Raw genomic sequence first — 19,743 nt, forward strand, 5'->3', positions numbered from 1 at the left:
AAAGATTCCTATTCACTGGCAAAATGAGTTAATACACAGGAAACCCTAAAAACTCCACCAAAAGTCTGCTGGAACTGATTAATGATTTCAGTAAGGTTTCAGGGTACAAAGTCAATGTACAAAAATCAGCAGCATTTTCATACACAAATAATGTCCAGGCTGAGAGTCAAATCAAGAACATAATCTCATTTACAATAGCCACAAAGAAAATGAAATACCTAGGGATACAGTTAACTAAGGTCATGAAAGATCTTTATGAGAACTACAAAACACTGCTGAAAATCAGAGATGACACAAATAAATGGAAAAACATTCCATGCTCACAGATAGGAAGAATCAATATTGTTAGAATGATCATACTGCCCAAAGCAGTTTACAGATTCAATGGTATTCCTATCAAATTACCAATGTCATTCTTCACAGAATTAGAAAAAAACTATTGTAAAATTCATATGGAACAACAAAAAAAGCCTGAATAGCCAAAGCAATACTAAGATGGCAGTATCATACTACCTGACTTCAAACTATACTATAAGGCTATAGTAATCCAAACAGCATGGTGCTGGTGCAAAAACAGACACATAAACCAATAGAACAGAATAGAAAACTCAGAAATAAAGCCATACACCATATGATCTTTGACAAGGCTGACAACAACAACAAAAAAGCAATAGGAAAAGGACTCCCTATTCAATAAATAATGTTGCTGGGATAACTGGCTAGCCATATGCAGACAAATGAAACTAGACCCTTACCTTTCACTATGTATCAAAATTAACCCAAGGTAGATTAAAAATTTAATTGACAAGTGGGATCTAATTAAACTAAAGAGCTTCTGCACAGCAAAAGAAAATATCAACAGAGTAAACAGACAACCTACAGAATGGGAGAAAATATCCTCAAACTATGCATCTGACAAAGGTCTAATATCCAGAATCTGTAAGGAACTTCAACAAATCAACAAGCAAAGAACAAACAACCCCAATAAAAAGTGAACAAAGGACATGAACAGACACTTCTCAAAAGAGGACATATAAGTGGCCAACAAACATGAAAAAATGCTCATCATCACTAACCATCAAAGAAATGCAAATCAAATCCACAATGAAATACTGTCTTATATGGGTCAGAATGGCTATTACAAAAAAAGCAAACAAAACAAAACAAAACAAAACAAAAAAACAAAAACAGATACTGGTGAGGCTGGGGAGAAAAGTGAATGTTTATACACTGTTGGTGGGAATGTAAATTAGTTCAGGCACTGTGGAAAGCAGATTGGAGATTTCTCAAAGAACTTAAAACAGAGTTACCATTCCATCCAGTGATTCTGTTACTGGGAATATACTAAAAAAAGGGATCATTTTACCAAAAAGACACATGCACTCATATGTTCATTGCTGCATTATTCACAATAGCAAAGACATGGAATCAACCATGGAGGACTGGATAAAAAATGTGGGGTATATATATATATATACACACACACACACACACACAGAGACACACACACACCCCCCACATTTATACATAGATATGGTTTGGCTGTGTTCCCACCCAAATCTCAACTTGAATTCCCATATGTTGTGGAAGGCACTTGGTGAGAAGTAATTGAATCACAGGGGCAGGTCTTTCCTGTGCTGTTCTCATGATAGTGAATAAGTCTCATGAGATCTGATGATTATATAAGGGGAAGTTTCCCTGCACAAGCTCTCTTCTCTTGTCTGCTGCCACATGAGACATGCCTTTCACCTTCTGCTGTGATTGTGAGGCATCCCCAGCCACGTGGAACTGTAAGTCATTAAACATTGTTTTCTTCCCAGTCTCAGGTATATCTTTATCAGCAGAGTGAAAATGGACTAATACAGTAAATATACCATGGATTACTATGCAGCCATAAAAAATAATAAAATCATGACTTTTGTAGCAACATGGATGGAGCTGGAGGACATAATACTAAGAATTAATGCAGGGGCAGAAAACCAAATAAGTGTGAGCCAAATATTGAGCACATAATCATGGGAACAAGACACTGTGGACTATTAGAGGGGGACAAGGGTAAAAAAAACTAACTGTTGGGTACTATGCTCACTACCTGGGTGCAATATACCCATGCAACAAACCTGCACGTGTACCTCCTGTATCTAAAAGTTGAAAAAAAATTCAATGGGAAATAATTTTGTTCAGATCTATGAAAAGAAATAATCTGTCCAGGAGGGGCTTCTAAACTAAGGAGAGTATATCCCTGATGGAGTTTTTTGAGTGTTATGCCTCAGACTCATTTCCTCCTTATGTTTTTACCTATATTATCTTGTGTATATGCTTTGTTATAGCAGAACTGACTGTACCCTGAAAGTGGAGAGTAATCTTTATCTTAATCATCCTTATTTTCTTTCCTCTTTTATTTATCTACTTTTAGAGACAAGGTCTTGCTCTGTCACCCAGGCTAGAGTGCACTGGGACTAATGGTATGTACCACCCCACCTGGGCAATTGTTTTATTTATTTATTTTTATAGATGAGGTCTTGATACTTTGCCCAGGCTGGTTTCAAACCCCTGGCCTCAAGTGGTCCTCCAAATTTGGCCTCACAAAGTGCTGAGATTACACACTTAAAAAAAATAATTTCTTGTAGAGATGAGGTCTCACTATGTTCAGGCTGGTCTGTAATGATTGACTATAAATTAATGTAACATAAAACAAATTTTATTATGTTTTCTATTCTCATCATTGCTTCTCAGATTTTGGGGGCATCAGAATCAACTCTTGAGGAGCATGTTGAAAATGCAAATTCAGTGATTCAACTCTGAAGACTGTGATTCATTAGGCATCTCTATTTTTGACAGGCTCTCCAGGCAATTCTTATGCAACTAAGGTGTGAGGATCAGTACCCTATACCCTTCCACTAGCATATACTGATGACTACAATTTCATGAGTCCTTATGAGTCTATTCTTATCACATGTACATATGAATAAATGTGAAGAGCACTTATGCATCAACATGTGGTTTGTGGAGACACAGACGAGAAGCTAAAGGAGTCCCTAACATCAAGGTGCTGACAATCTAACAGAAGCAGATGTGCACATAATCAATGAAAGCCTCCCACATCGATCTATAAATAATCACTCAAAACTTAAGCATACAGATTTCCAGAGTTTTCCCAAGACCTACTGAACTAACTTCCCTAGAAAACAACTCTAGGAAGCTACATTTTACACTTGATTCTTATGTGATTCTTAGGTGGCCAGGCTGGTATTTGTCAGCAAAATGGGTGCATTCACAATACGTATAAAGCAATTTATTAAAGATACAAATAAAATGCTATGGAAGACAGAATGATCAGATAAATTTCAACTCAGTTTGGTGGCTCTGAAGGTAGAACATTCTTGGTATGTTTGACAAGCATCAAGGAGGGTCAGGGTGGCTGGGATGAATGTGGAGGGGGAAACAGTGCAACACAGGTGAACTGAATAGCTTGATGAATGACATATTTTATTCACTTAAAATATGTATATGACACTTACTATTTGTGAGACACTGTTCAAGGTAGTTTGTAAGTCTTATCATATAAAAAGTTAAAGAACTACCATGGGCTAACCCTTCTGATACTATTACAGGGAAGTAATAAGCCCGGTGCCCTAAAATAGTACAGGAGTAACTGTTTTAAGTTCAAACAAGGGTGAGATCACTACGCATATGACTGACCTGGGACAATCACTACATCACAGCAGTGGCAAGACATGAACTGCTCAGGGCCTTAGGAAAGAAAATAGATTACCTGATGCTATTTTAAAATAAATTTTTCTGTTCCCATATGTTCTCATTTCCCAAACATACCAGATCCTACCTATCTTTCTTTTGGCCTGTATCTTTTGAGCCTGAAGGATGTAGCCATCCATGTTGCTGCAAAACACGTTTTATTCTTTTTTATGGCTGCATAGTAATCCATGAGACATTTACTGTATTAGTCTGTTTTCACGCTGCTGATAAAAACATACCCAAGACTGGGAAGGAAAAAAGCTTCCCAGGGACTGAGCCCCTGCAAGTTTTAGGAACCCCAGCCTAGAAATGGAGGCAGTCATGCAATGGGTGTTACCTGAGAGCACTGGCCGTGAAGAAACAGGACTTGCGATACGATATCTTGATTAAGTCTGGAGAGAAGTTGCTTCTTGGGAGCATGGAGGGCCACAGCTCCGTAGATGACCATGACATCTGTCTTGGTCAGGCTCTTTTTCCCAGAAAAAAGGCTCTGAAGACCAGGAAAGGGAGACATGAAAATGTGACTGAAGGAATTTTATTTTCTCTCATGTTTTTTTCCTAATCCCATGGACCACTATAGGGGATAAGAAACTGGACTTGGATGATTCAAATAAGTCTAAAATGAATATACTCCTCGAGGAGCTATTCATGAGGGCTGAGAGGCTGGTAGAGTGACAAACTTAGGCACATGCAGAGCGCATTTAGGATCTTCCAGATCAGCTTTAGGGTCAGAGAAAATAAAGTAGACTTTTCATATAGCTAATCATCCTATAAAGACTGGGCTTGGATAGTTCTGACGTGGAATAAGATACCTGGGGACAGGAGTAAGTATAATATAAGAAAGGATATTCACTGAAGAAATCAGGGTTGTCTGGCCTTGCAATACTGAGAACTTTGAAGGAGATGATTCTTCTTACCTTACATCGATTCATGAAAAACTTTTCCTGATTTTGGAATGTTTTAAGAACTTTTAAAACAATATCCAAATGGTTCTCGGCACAGTATCCTAAAATAGATGTTATTCCCTAAAATCAGAAAAGGTAAGACATTTTGAGTTTAACCATTTATTTATTCAACAAATATTTACTGAGCACCTGTTATGTGCCAGGTACCCTTTAAGTGCTGGGGATACAGTAGTTTGCAGAACATACCAAAGTCCCCATCTTTGTGAAGTATACAACCAGGAGAACTGACAGGGAAGCAACAGGGAACTGAAATAAGTAAACACATCAATTCAGTAAACAGGTAAATATACAGTGTGCCAGATGGTGATGAGTGCTATGAAGACAAGTAAAGCAGGAATAGGTAGTGAGGATTGGGGGAAGTTTGCATTTTTAAAATAGGATAGTCAGAGATGGTCTCACGGACAAGGTGACAATGAGCAGAGCCTTGAAATGAGTGAGGGAGTGAGCCATTAGACTATCTGGAAAGGAGAGTTTCAATCAGAGAGAAGGCAAGTGCAAAGCTCCCGAAGTCCACTGAGAGGGCTAAGCGAGCAGTCAGGGAGGAGAGCAGTGCAAAATGAGTCAGACAGGAGGTGGGGGGTTCGTCACAGTAGGGCCTTTTAGGCCATCCCCAAGATTTTGGACTTGTAATCTGTGATTGCTGGGAAGCTAATGGAGGTTTTTTTCAGCTTGAATTGACTGATGCTTTTAAAGAATCATTCTGTTCCTGAAACTTCATTGTATCTTAAGAGGTTAAATTTCTGAAAGTTGGCAGCTCTTGTTTCACACTCTGAGGTTATGTATTCCCTCTGTCCCCACCTCTCTTGTCCAAAGCTGATTTCACCAGAATTCCTTCATGGCAATTTGTTCCTGAAACCTGTTATATGTCATTCAGTTGCATAACCCTGCCACAGCCATCATGAAAACGCGTAGACTAGACCATCCTTGTAGAGTCTAGATGATAATCGTTCTAGTATGAAGCTAGAATCAGAACTCTGGCCTCACATGATTCAAAGCATTATGCTTAGGAGACTGAAAACCAAGTAGGCTCAGTGGGTTATGAAAGTCACGTGTTAACACTTTATTCATCCAGAGGTCATTTATTAAGCGAATTGAGTATGTAAGACATATTCAAGGACTTAAAGTTAAGTAAAAAAGGTATTTGAGAAGCTCAATTGGACGTCACAATTTTTATTTTTTTATTTTTTTATTTTTTGAGATGGAGTCTCACACTGTCACCCAGGCTGGAGTGCAATGGTGCGATCTTGGCTCACTGCAACCTCCGCCTCCTGGGTTCATGTGATTCTCTTGCCTCAGCCTCCCGAGTAGCTGGGATTACAGGTGTACACCACCACACCCGACTAATTTTTTGTATTTTCAGTAGAAACGGGGTTTCACTATGTTAGCCAGACTGGTCTCGAACTCCTGACCTCGTGATCCACCTGCCTCAGCCTCCCAAAGTGCTGGGATTACAGTTGTGAGCCACTGTGCCCGGCCATGATTTATCTTTTAAAGTTTGTGAAACCCTCAGACCTTGAATGAGAGTCTTATTATATGCTTATATGTAAAATCAACTTACTTTGTTTCCTAACCTATACCAGAGCTAAGATGGAAAAAATGATATTAGAGATGGTGCCAACAGCAATAAATGATAATATCTGACAAGAAAAAGGAAATAATAGTAATATAAAAGCAGTTTCAGAAGTTCAGTAAAGTGTAGTGGTTTCTGGCCATTTAATGTGAGAAAGAACCCTAAATACCTCATAATTTCTGAGGAGAAAGTATAACACACTATACTTTTTTTATACTGGTGGTCTTTATCAGCCTGGTAACTATTTTTTGTTGGTTTATTTGTTTGTTTTAAAAATGCACATCTTCAGCGGGGTGCGGTGGCTCACCCCTGTAATCCCAGCACTTTGGAAGGCTGAGGTGGGTGGATCACCTGAGGTCAGGAGTTCGAGACCAGCCTGGCCAACATGGCGAAACCCTATCTACTAAAAATATAAAATTAGCCGGGCATGGTAGCAGATGCCTGTAATCCCAGCTACTAGGGAGAATGAGGCAGGAGAATCACTTGAACCTGGGAGGCAGAGTTTGCAGTGAACCAAGATCGTGCCGCTGCACTCCATCCCAGGTAACAGAGCGAGGCTCTGTCTCAACAACAACAACAACAACAACAACAACAAAATACACATCTTCTCCTTCCTCCACATTTACATATGCTCTATAGCCACAGGCTATGGTAGGAAGTAGGTAGAGCTTTGCAGAAGCACTTCAGGTTATCTTTACATTCTCTCTAGATTAGTCTATAAGTGACTTTCAGCTTGTAAATTCAATCATTTTGATGCTCACAATCATGCTCTAAGTCAAGCCAAGGTCTGGTTAGGTAAGAATTATTGAAATTTATTTTTCAATATTTTCATAAACTTGGTTAAAAATGAAGTATTGATTTTTAAATAGAAAAGCCTAACTTTTCTGAAAAATTCTGTTAGGCTATTCTGAGTGTATTAATTGATAATTCTGATTAAGTAGAACATTATTATAAAAGCTGTCAGAGGTTTTGTGGGTAGGATTAGTTGTGTTGTTATCATCATAAGAGGAAATTGAGAGCAAGGGGTCCCACCTGTCTTTGATCCCCCAGTTGGTTGGGAGCAGTCAGAAACTCCTTAATCTGTGAGTTTACAAAGTCTGAATCTTGGCAGGATGCTAAGGTGGTTCCCAAGGCTTTCCAAAGGAATTTCTGGAAAACAAAAGATAAGCAACAGGATTTTAAAGGTTGGAAAGCAATACTCTGATGAAAAGTGGAAACAGTTAAAATAATCATCTGAAGGAAAGAAATTGGGGTGACTTAATAACCATTTACCTCAAGTATTCTTTCTTCTTGAGAGTGTTTCCTTCCTCCAGGCTCTGCCCTCCATCTGTGCCCTCCTATATTCCTCTCTACCTTGTGTCCTGCCACTAAAATATACTTCACTCCCCATTGTAATTTTTTATTTTCTTGCTTGTCTCCATGCTTAGGATTTGGGTTCATTGTAGCAGAGGGTCTTATTCATTATTTCCACTGTGTAGTTCCTGATTGTTAATATGTGCTCAACAAATGCTCATTGAACATGCTCAATAAAAAGAGGGTTTTTTTTTTGTTTTTTTTGTATTTTTTTTTTTAAGATGGGGTCTCGCCCTGTTTGCCCAGGCTGGAGTGCAGTGGTGCGATCTTGGCTCACTGCAACCTCTGCCTCCTGGGTTCAAGAGATTTTCATGCCTCAGCCTCCTGAGTAGCTGGGATTACAGGCGTGTGCCACCATGCCTGGTTAATTTTTGTATTTTTAGTGGAGACAGGGTTTCACCATGTTGGCCAGGCTGATCTCAACTCCTGGCCTCAAGGGATCTGCCTGCTTCAGCCTCCCAAAGTGCTGGGATTTCAGGTATGAGCCACCATGCCCAACCGGTTATTTTGAAGATGGCTTTAATTTGTTTTATAAGGTTCAAATCATTCCTAGCTATATAGTATCAGGTTGGCATTTATTTAGAATCTCCATATTGCCACACACAAGAGACAAAACTGGCTAGTTGGTGGTCCAGTTCAAGGACTCTGCACAGCTGGCAGGACTGTTCCTAATGAGTGGTCATTATTGACAATAGGAGAATCTGTGGAGCAGGAGGAAAGGAAATTCTAATAGACACAGACCAAGTTAAATTAGTACATTCAGGAGTAATGTGCAGATCAGTCTGGCTTGAAATGAGAGGGTGGCATAAGGTTAAAAAGAGGTGGAGCAGTTGCTGTTATCTCAACTCCCAGAGTGACAGTAGCCTCAATCAGAGTGAGACTCTGACCAGGTCACATCCAACCCACACATTTCACTTATTCAGGCCAAAGTCCCTATAATAAGGAAATTATAGTGGAGAAAACTGTGTACAATACAGAAGTAAATATGAATTGGGGACAAAGCTGCTAAAGTCTATTTAAGCCCACCTTGGGAGAAAGACTGGAAAGAATCTGGGAAAGTCTTGTGCTGCAGGAAAAAAATTGATGTCATGAAGGGAAGAGTTCGACTTAGGTGTAAAATGTTAGTCTTAGTGCCTCCCAGTCCTGCTGACCTGTTGCTTCTCTGTGGATTTTGGTCTAGTGCATAGTACATTCCTGCTTTGAGGCTTCACATGGAACCCAAGAAATTAGAAGCCTAGCATTGGGAGAAAATGTGGTAGAGTGCAAAAATAGCAACTTTTCTATCCTACTTCTGTCCATGTCTCCTTACTATGGGGTGTTGCAGCTCCTTCAATCAAAAAAGGAGTTTATTTTCCCATTTATTTGAATCTGGGTTGGCTTTTTGACTTGCTTTGGCCAATAGAATGTGGCAAAAATGATAATGGGTCAGTTCTGAGCCTATACCTCAAGAGTCCTTGCATGCTTTGTTGCTATCACCCTGAGAGTTAGCTTGGACTAGCTTGCTAGAGTATGAGAGAACAACAGGAACAGAAATCAACTGTGCTAGTTAAGATGCATCATAGGCTGGGTGCGGTGGCTCACACCTGTAATCTCAGCAGTTTGGCAGGCTGAGGTGGGCGGATCATGAGGTCAGGAGATCGAGACCATCCTGGCTAACACGGTGAAACCCTGTCTCTACTAAAAATACAAAAAAAAAAAAAAAAAAAAATTAGCCAGGTGTGGTGGCACGTGCCTGTAGTCCCAGCTACTTGGGAGGCTGAGGCAGGAGAATCGCTTGAACCTGGGAGGCCGAGGTTGCAGTGGTCTGAGATCACGCCATTGCACTCCAAGCTGAGCAACAGAGCAAGATCCCATCTCAAAAAAAAAAAAAAAAAAATGCATCATATACCAGCCAACCTCAAGTATACCCTGTGAGCCTAGCTGAGATTAGACGACTACCCACCTGAGCCCAGCCCAAAGTGTCAAAGTATAAAATTGTGAGCTAAATAGGTGGCTGTTATTTTAAACCACTAGGGGTAGTTTGTGATGCAGCAAAAGCTAATTAGCACATTCTTACTTTACTCTTGTTCAGTGTAAGGCTTGAGAGCATCTAGGCTGCTAATTACTTAAATTGCTCTGCCTACTGGTACCACCATTATTCTAGAGTAATCTTGCGGGTCTGGAAGCTGTTGAATAAATAGCATGACATGAGGTGCACAGAGCTAGTTTGTGTTATAAGAAGATGGAGCATTACTCGCCAAATTTTCCTAATGTGTGTTGGCAGGTTTGGTAAACCCATTTGGAGAATCAGTACTCTGAACCAAACTAGAGAGTCGATCAATGAGGAGAATTTTGAAAATTACATATGTGAGTTAAAGATTGATAATGAATACTTTGTGGAAAGAAATACTGAGTACTGGAACTGAAAAACTTAAATATTTTTCCAGGAAAATAAACTTATGAATGGTATTAGCATAATAAAGACTATGATCAAAGCTCCTTTTATATGGAGCACATGCCCTATGTCAAGCACTTCACCAGGGACTTTATATACTTTATCTCATTGAACCCTCAGAATACTACAACCCTCAGAGGTGGGTATTGTTTCTATTTTATTGATGAGTATGGTGAGAATCCAGAGAGATAAAATAATTTACCTAATGCCCCACTAGTAGTAAGTAGGGGAAACTGGCTGCAAACCCTATTTGGAATGGATGGCTACAAGGTATGAAGCTTAGGTAGGGGCCATTTAGAGACAGAGGGATAGAAGAACTGACTTTAAAAACATGGAAAGGAATAATGTTTGAAAAATACTTTATTGCTCTGATTTGTCCTGTTAACTGACACATGGCTGTGGGTCCTTTAATCATTGTTCTCCATGGCCATACCTCTTTGTCACTGGAAATTAAAACCTATTTCTTTGGGGGCCCTTTCCTAGAACTGGCTTTTGAGTATTCTTTTAGCTATAAGCTTTTGTTAAATCGTAGTAGATTCTTTTTGATAGCCAGTCTCACAAGACTGGCATAATGGAAGCCGAGACAGAAGCTGACCTTAAGCACTGCTGTTAGCCTTCCAGTATCTATTCTTCCTCTTCTAGAAAGAACCTCTAAATATTAGTCAGGCACATATCTATCTTATCTACCTCTCAGTCTTCCTTGCAGATACCTGCGGCCATATGAGTAAATTTGGGCCAAAAGTGAGGTGCAGAGAAGGTTGTATTCAACTTTCAGCTAGTGGCCTTAAAAAGAGGGAACTCTTTTTTTTTAAATGTTCCTCCCTCCCTTTGATTGTAATACAGACAAGATGGAGCTAGAGCAGCCATTTTGGATTATAGGTAAAAGCTAAGGTTTCCCCCTTAGCTGAAAAACCAACCTTCTCAATGGAGGTGTTGCTGTAACTGCCCATTTGCTGTTTGAAATCCTGAGTCAGCTGAATGGTCCAGGCCACATCACTGATCTTCCGTAAGGATTCTTTGAGCAACTGTTGTAGGAAGTGGAAGTTAGATATGAATATGACCATTTCATGTGCTTTCTTGGCATTTTTTTGGTTATTTTATCTTTTAAAAGTTTAAATATATTTTAAATAGTATTATTCCTTTTTCCATAAAATAACTAATCCCTTCAAAACTTTCCTCTTAGTTTATTCTAAAAAACATTTTCTGATATGTTCTGAATTTGCACTGAGAATAAGATACACAGAATGTGGAAAAGCAACTTGCTTTTCTTCCTTTAAATAAATATTGCTAAAAGACCTAAAATGGAAACTAATCCAATCTGAAACTTAAAGTTGGCATTTTTCTAGTTTTCAGTAGATTTGGAAAAACTCTATTTGTTGACATTAATTTAACTGATTACATACTAAAAAAAAAAAAAAAAAACCCAAACAGGATGGAGATTTTTGGAATCAAGACTTAAATGTCTTAAAGAACAGGCACATTTTGATGTACAGGTACATTTCTGCAAACTTCAACTCTAGTAACTAAAGATTCCTGGTTTTACTGAGACCTATGAGACAAGGTCACAATCCATCCTTTGAACCCATGTCTTTCTTCTTTGAACAATACATAGAAAGGTGTTTTTGTTTTTCTTTTGGACAAACACATTGCAATATATATATTATTTCTCTTATATTTTTTCAACTTTAAGCTTAGAAAAGGACACAATGCCAAACAAAACCAATGAAAGGATGTGTATGCCTGTTCTTAACAGGAGCTAATTCATGGGTTCTTTAAAGAAATTAAACAGTTTCGGAAATTTAAGAGAAGACATGTGCAGACAGTTTTGGAAAAAAAAAGACCAGAAAATATTCAAAACTGGAAGAGGAAAAGGAACTGTTGTCAAGACTTCCCACTAGAAAAAAAAATGTTTTTCTCCCTAGTAAAGATAGTTATTTTAAAATGGTAGGAGAAGGAAATCTGGTAGGAATTTTGGGAAAGGGAAGGGAACATAAAAGAACCATAAATATAGGAGGAGAGGTGAATCCTAGAATTGAGGACCAGGAGAGTAGAGCAGTCACTTTCAAATCTTCTATTGGATAAGAATCACTGATGGAAACCTTTAAAACATGCCAGTTCTCAGGTACCACCCCCAGAGATTCTGAATCTGGAAGGGAGACAGGAGGCAGAGGGAGTACTATGGAGAGATTGTTGAAAATTGACTCTTCTAAGAAGCCATGGGTAATTCCTAGGTAGGTGCCTTATAAACTGAAAACCTTCTATATTAAAAGCTCCCTGTCTGTGGGCTTTGTCCCTCCTGCAAGTTTCTGAAGTCACATCTTTGCAAAGCCAGTGTCCACTGCCTGTCTGCAATTTACTATTTCTGGGATTTGGTATCACCTGTGGTGCTGTTTAGTTGTAAAGCTCCAAGAAGTTTATGGGTGAGAGAGGAAATTCTTTTTTGGAAATGGGATAAAATGTGGCCCTTTGTTTTTTGGATATTAGGAAAAAGACATTGAGCCACAAATAGAAGAGGAAATACAGTTGTGTTTAGGGGCATGGAAGTGGAAATTATATTCATCTGCTTTTCATTATGTGTCTGGTAAAAGAATAAAGTTGCAAGAAGTAAAAACTTGAAAATTAGAGAAGATTTAAGAAAGACACAGGAAAAGTATTGCTAAGTAAAATCTTCAAAACTGTCTGAAACTTAATCAAGTGGATTTAAGATTGTAGTTCAAATTATGGCTATTTAAAGAACATTATCCTTAAGTGATCACTTCTAACATTCTAGTTCTTTTCCAAAGAAAAGAAAAGGTTGTGTATTATCCTCAGGAATCTAGTTCCTTTAATTTAGGATGGGTAACTTCAGCTGATTTCATCATGCCATTATCAACAATTATTCTAGAAGCCAGCCTTACCTGAAGCAGCATGGTTTCCCATAGAACGGTACTGATATTCTTTCCTAGAAACAAAAATTGATGTAATAATCGCAAAAAAACAAAACCACCCCAAGACTCAAATTCTCCCCTGCCAGGCCTCCAGTGATGCTGGAGTTCTATTTTAAGCTTTCTCTTTGCTCATAATGCTTATTTGAGATCAAATTTACTACACTGGCAACTTTAAAGTGCTAGGTAGAGAGAAGGTCTTCAATCCATCATAAAAACCTAGGCTTTTTGCTAATTTCGATGACTACTGAAATGATCATATTTTGATATTCTAACATGATTAATAACTTTTTAGAACAATGCTAAAATAGAATTTCTCTAGACACAAGAAAAAGACAAGAGCAAAAGTAAAAATTCCTGCTAAGAATGTTACTAAGTCTTCTTGTAGTATGAATATTGGCAGAGAAACAGAACATGAGTCAAGAAGAAAAAAATAGCTATCTACCTTGCATATCAAGTTCATCGTTTTTATTGCCTAAAATGAGCAATAATGGCTTTACACAGAGAAATGGTGCATCATTTCTTTATGTTCTTGCCCCCCTGGGTAAAGACCTGGCCCCACTCCCTCGTACCTTCCAGAGGCTGCAGAAGCTCAGGTAAACGTGTTTTCCATAGGTCTACCAATTTTGGGTGAATTATCTCAGGCAGTAACTTCAAAAGCCCTATTGCACCAGCCCCACGTAACTCCCCTAAACTGGCAGGCATGGATATTACCTGAAGGATAGAAGAGAAAGAGCTTATCAATTTCAGGGGCCTTTAAAAGCCCCACTGATTTTTTCCTTTTTACCATTGTTCCAATTCCTTTGATTTCTGCATTGGATAATCTTTTAACAAATCATCACAGTCTATTCTTATTTATTCTAGAATGAAGCTAATACTTAGATAGGCCTTCTCCCATTTCTTTTTCCCTGAGGATGAAGGTGAAAAAAATACATGGAAAGCACCAACCAAAAATAAGTGGAAAGAACTAACACTTAGATATATCAATTAATTAAATAAAGTCACGAGGAAATAGTGCTTGAGTAAATCATCCATATGGGACCAAAGAGAGAGATGGGAAATCCAAAAAACAGATGTGGAATTTCTTTGATGGTACTTATGAATGAGATTCAGTATATGCTTACTTTAAAATTATAAGTAAAGTTTAACAAGTATTTCAGAGTGGGAAGGTAATCGTGTCGATAATAAATATTCATGAATGTCACTAGTATAGCAGAAAATTTATTATGCCTTTTTAGTGTTTCTTTTTGTTTGGAGTATCTATGTAATTTATATTAGCACTTATTTGGAACTGAATTGTCCTTATCAGCTTAAATTTGTTCTACTTTGGTTCTTGGTAACTCACTCACCAGAAGTCTGGCCAGTAGCTGCTGTGGTGAAGGAAGTTTCACTAGAAAGAGAAAGCAATTTTCATCATCACTGTAGGGGTTAGAGATTGGGGTTGGGTTTAAGGTCAAAGCACTGTAGCCTTCCTGGAAATAGATCCCTCATAATAGAAAAGTTTTCTGTGTTTATGAATGTACAGACCAGCTCCCGTAGAGATGACAAGTGCTGTCGACTCCTTGGCACTGTGCTTCTTCTTCTCCTCTGCCATAATGAGAATTCTGATGATACTAAACAGGGGCTCCAGAGCTTCTGTGTATTCTGCAGGTACCACAAAAGTCAGGATCCTTGGCCATAGCACCTGTGGAAAACAGGGCACAATGCAAGGATTACTTATTCTTTTCCATCATTTCTCCCTGGTCCCCATTGCATGTTTTTCTCTGATTTAGAAGATTTCTCCCATTATTATTTTGCTTTTCAGGCCAAGTCAAGATGAGATCATTAAATGAAGCCTCTGCACAGCACATTCATTTTCAGGTGTTAGCTGTAGTGAGTGTTGGTCAGTATTTCTCCATGGGGATGTTGCTGGAATGTGGGGCAGGACAATTCTTTGTCGTGAGGGACTGATCGAGACACTAGGGGAATGCTAGCATCCCTGAGCCCCACTCACCAAGTGCCAGTATTCCTCTTGTCAATGTGACAACCAAAAATCCCCCAACTACTTCCCAAAATTCCAGGATTGGAGTGTGGCTGCCCCAGCTGAGAAGCTTGGGAGAGGATAGTGAATGGGTTGCTGCTGTCCTCTGTGCTTCAGGCTCTGACCTGCCTGCTTTGGAAGTCTGAAACATTGTGGTTTCTTTAGTACGTTTTATGTCCCTTAGAAAACTCTCTTGTCCTAATGGAAACCTTGGTGTCAACCTGTACTCTTCTCACTTCTTTGTCATCTATATTTAATCACCAGACTCAGTCCTTTTTAAATTGTAAGATGTCTTGTGCCCTTTCGTGTCTCATTTCTATTGTAATGGCATTGCTGTAGTTCCTACAAGTTGCATCTGATCTCCTATATAGTCTCTTTGCTCTTAGTCTACTCATGTGTGAATCTACTGATTCCCTACAATTATCATTTTAAATGTTTAGCTCTTGCTTAAAATTTTCATTGGTTTATCAACCATAAGGTAAAAGTTTGGCATTCCAGGCCCTTTAGGGTTTGACCCTAGATTATTTTTTTCATCATTTACTTCTATATCAGAAAGTCTTAAACTTTAGTATGTATCAGAAATATTGGAACTTAGTTGATTGTAGACTTTTGGTCTCTATGTCCAGTTTTGCTGATTCAGTAGGTCTGGTATGTGACCTGGAAATCTGCATTTTAAGTAAATATCCCAGATAACTCAGGAACCACATATCATCCTAGATGAAGCCTCTGATCTACCACTTAAATGGTGTGGTCTGTTGGTTGTCTTCTGGCTGTGCGATGTACTTCTGGGCACTACAGATTCCAAGGCTCTTCTCCTTGAGTTTCAAATGATCAGGTCTCCAGTGAGGCCTGAGAATGGCTGCTTTTAACACTTTCCCAGATGGAATAGGGTAAGTTTGGCATTGGTTGCATTAAAACCACTACTTAATATTACTGTGTGCATTAGAGGAAGAAGAGAAATAGTATATTAATATTATATATATAAATTGTCATGAACTATCCAGATGTAAGATACTTTATATTAATTATCTTAATTAATTCAACATCTGTTTTTGAGGAAACACTATGTGTTGGACACAGCATTGCAATACACTTCCTCTAGTCAGAGCATCAGGAAGCTGATGACAAATGGAGAACAAACTCATGTCTTTATTCTTACACAGGCTGGGCTTTAAGAAGGTGATCAAAGTAACTATAAGTTACTTTGACAAAAGACCCCTTACCTGAGGCATTCCAATGACCAGTGGGTCCAGGGTTTTTAAGACCTCAAGGCTTGTTTCTCGGACAAATTCCTCTTCCTTTTCATTCTCATGAAAGTTAGTTTTCACTGGTTTCTCCTTTAAGAAAGATCAAACAGGTGACTTGTTAATGACTCCTAAGGTTGGTCCCCTCTGACTTTGCTTGGGTGTGTTCTTAGACTCTGGAGTAGAGGATGTAGTCACTCAACTTAAGGGGCTCATGGAACCTAGAAATCTTGGCCTTCAACATCTAATCCCTGTTTGAAAGGGCCCCTTGGAGGAATTAGTTGGAAAACACAACCCTTGCTAAAAGAGAGAAACAGAAATTGTGAGGCTCCTTCAACTGCAGATACCCCCTCTCTTTCTCAGGCCTTTGCCATTTTCTTCAGGGCAAAATATTCAAAGCATGCTTCTTTGTGGAGTGAACTGTTATTTCAGTTGTGACTAATTTGCTAAAATCACAGAGATCATAAGCACATATTTTTCAGCCTATTTATCCAAAGAAAGCTGACCTCAATTGTGTGATCTGAGTGTTTGTGTTTTCCCAAAATTCGTATGTTGAAATCCGAACGTCCAAGGTGATGGTATTAGGAGGTGTGGTCTTTGGAAGGTGATTAGGTCATAAGAGAAAGTCCCTAGTGTTTGGAATTCATGCTCTCATGGAGGAGATCCTGGAGAGCTAGCTAGTCCCTTCCACTATGTGAGGACACAGTGAGAAAGCACCATCTGTTAGGAAGCAGGCACTCATTAGACAATCTTACACTTCATCTTGAACTGTTAGAAATAAATATTTTTTGTTTATAAAACATCATTTTATGCTATTCTCCTTTATATATGGTGAGTGTTTTTAAAGGATTTTAAAAGCATGCTCCATCAGCATACAGCTTTTTCTCATCCATATAACAGATACATTTCTGTTTGTGTACAGCAGAGGGTTAGAACCCTAATAAACTTATTTATGATTTCAGAAGTGTGCTATTTTAGAAATGCACTTCATAGAACTTACTTCACTGCTCCATGGTATTTTGCTATAGCAGCCTGAATGAACTAAGACACCATTGCAGCAAGTATTGATATCTCCATTGCTTTCTCAGAAGCAATCCAGTCTCTATGCCCCTCTCCAGACAACCCCAATCCAAGTTTTGGTGGCTGGGTTAACTTAGGGAAAACTGATTTAACTTATCTTGTGTTTATTATAAGTTAGAGGTGATTTTAGAAAAAAAAAAAAAAAAAAAGAACTGAGAAAACTAGAGGCTGTAAAATTATCAATAAAGTGATAAGATTAAAATATTACTTCAAAATCAGTTATTTAATTGAACTCCAGTCATTTTTAAGTTTTTTAAAATTTATTTATTTTTTTACTCTACTCCTGTGACAGATTAAGGACCCTAATCATTTTTTAAAAAGAAACATAGTTGAGTGAACTGTACTTTTTATAGTGCATCACTCAAAACTGTAGCCTCTGCATACCAGATTCCTGTTGAACATTGCAAACTGGGAGAAGACATAATCAATCAATGGCCATCCTTCCCGAGCTTCAATATAGGACTTTTCACACATGGTTTGGATGAGGAGAAGAACAGAATTTCTTACCTAGGGTAAGAACAATGCAATAGCAACATTTTACTATGTTTTGCAGAAGGGAAATTTACCTTCTTTTATTCTATAATCTTAAGGATAATTAAGTGGGAACATTTTTGAAAAAGGAACATAAATTGAATAATGTTAATACAGGTTGAATAATCCTTATCCAAAATGCTTGGGATCAGAAATGTTCAAATTTTGGATTTTTTTTCAGATCTTGAAATGTTTGCATTATACTTACTGGTTGAACATTCCTAATCTGAAAATCCAAATTCTGAAATGCTATAATGAGCATTTTCTTTGAGCATGACCTTTGAGTGTCATGTTGGTGCTCAAAAAGTTTTGGATTTTGAAGCATTTCAGACTTCCTTTGGATTAGGGATGCTCAACCTGTATAATAGATGGAGAAGAAAGTGACTGATAGGTTATGAAAGAGTCACCAGAAATGCTCTTTTTAGCCAAAATCTTTCTCCTTGGCTCTCAAAGACATATTGTCTATCACCATAGATTATGAATTATTGGGTAACTTTGGGCTAAAACACTGCTTCGCTTTTAAAATACTCAATGAAAGATAACAGACAACTGTTTATCCACAATTTCAAAGTCCAAACAACTATGAAAACTGGAATTTTGTTTCTTAAATTTAGTGCCAACTCATTTGGTGGCAAAACCCAAACTGAATGGTTTCAAAGCTGTTTGTAATCTTATTCTATGCTGTGTGGATATGCATTAATTTTCTTGCAGAAATATTCATGGATTTTGATTATGGGTTTCTATCAGAGTAATATTTTTCTAAAGGCTGAAAAATTGTCAATTCTGAAATATATCTGGCCTTAGAAATTAGAGTGAAGTTTTATGAACTTGCATTATAGTATATATAGTAATTTGGTTTTAATTTGTTTATTATGTTGCTTCTCTGGAGAATAGAAACATGAGAACCAATCCCTTAGTGAACAGGTCTTTGAAAAGAGACTGGGAAGAAAAAAACCATTTTGAACAGGGAAGCAGAGTTATATGGTGGCCAAAACAATTAGCATAAAGACTCTGAGTAGTCTACCTAGAGAAGAGGTACACCTTTTCTCTATTTTTGCCTGGGGAGTTGGCCTTCCTCAAAGATCTATGCTCTTTATGCTATCCTAAACTCTTCTCGTAATTCTTGTTTTGTCTTTTGTCAGTTACTAGGCCAGGTTTTTTTGTATAATCACTGTATTGCTTTTTATTGCAAAGCTTTTACTATTTTAAATGTAGTCACTGGCAGTCAAAGCTTCTTAAAAGAATTTATTCCTCTTAATTGGCTTCTGTCTAGCATTTTATTTCAAACAAAATGTGGTATTCTTATAAAAATATAATATTTGATAATGTTTCTTGCTTTCCCAGTATAAGTTCTATAACTTCTAACATAGAACACTTTTTTTTTTTTTTTTTTTTTTTTTTAAAGAGGGAGTCTTACTCTGTTGCCCAGGCTGGAGTGCAGTGGTACAGTCTGGGCTCACTGCAACCTCCACCTCCCGGGCTCAAGTGATTCTTGTTCCTCAGCCTCATGAGTAGCTGGGATTACAGGCGTGAGCCAGCACACTTGGCTAATTTTTGTATTTTTAGTAGAGATGGGGTTTCACCATGTTGGCCAGGCTGGTCTCAAACTCCTGACCTCAAATGATCCACCTACCTCAGCCTCCCAAAGTGTTGGGATTACAGGCGTGAGCCACTGCACCTCAGAACACTTTAATCAAATAATCAAGAATATTGAGCAATCCACTATGTGCATGACTTGCTCTAGGTAGTGTCTGGTTGGAAAGTAGGATGTCTATGCTAAGACCAAGGTTTAGGGATTATTATTTCCTGGATGAAGATACATTATCTTTATAATTAACAAGTAATTTTTAAACTATTTGAAGTGCA

The 19,743-nt window shown here is 38.2% G+C and overlaps 1 protein-coding gene across 1 annotated transcript in view; it reads right to left on the reverse strand.

The window, feature by feature from the left end:
- The window catches only part of MROH2B (maestro heat like repeat family member 2B), a 78,467-nt gene that overhangs the window by 41,794 nt on the left and 16,930 nt on the right, over positions 1-19,743 (reverse strand). Inside the window, exons 12-21 of the mRNA XM_024247099.2 lie at positions 17,731-17,853; positions 16,246-16,359; positions 14,530-14,686; positions 14,352-14,392; positions 13,575-13,716; positions 12,976-13,019; positions 10,996-11,103; positions 7,324-7,440; positions 4,674-4,781; positions 4,094-4,246 (exon numbers count right to left, since the gene is read on the reverse strand). Coding sequence (XP_024102867.2) covers positions 4,094-4,246; positions 4,674-4,781; positions 7,324-7,440; positions 10,996-11,103; positions 12,976-13,019; positions 13,575-13,716; positions 14,352-14,392; positions 14,530-14,686; positions 16,246-16,359; positions 17,731-17,853 — 1,107 coding nt within the window. The remainder of the gene's footprint in view (positions 1-4,093; positions 4,247-4,673; positions 4,782-7,323; positions 7,441-10,995; positions 11,104-12,975; positions 13,020-13,574; positions 13,717-14,351; positions 14,393-14,529; positions 14,687-16,245; positions 16,360-17,730; positions 17,854-19,743) is intronic.

This window comes from Pongo abelii, chromosome 4 (assembly GCF_028885655.2).
Source record: "Pongo abelii isolate AG06213 chromosome 4, NHGRI_mPonAbe1-v2.0_pri, whole genome shotgun sequence".
In the NCBI taxonomy this organism is placed as follows: domain Eukaryota; kingdom Metazoa; phylum Chordata; class Mammalia; order Primates; family Hominidae; genus Pongo; species Pongo abelii.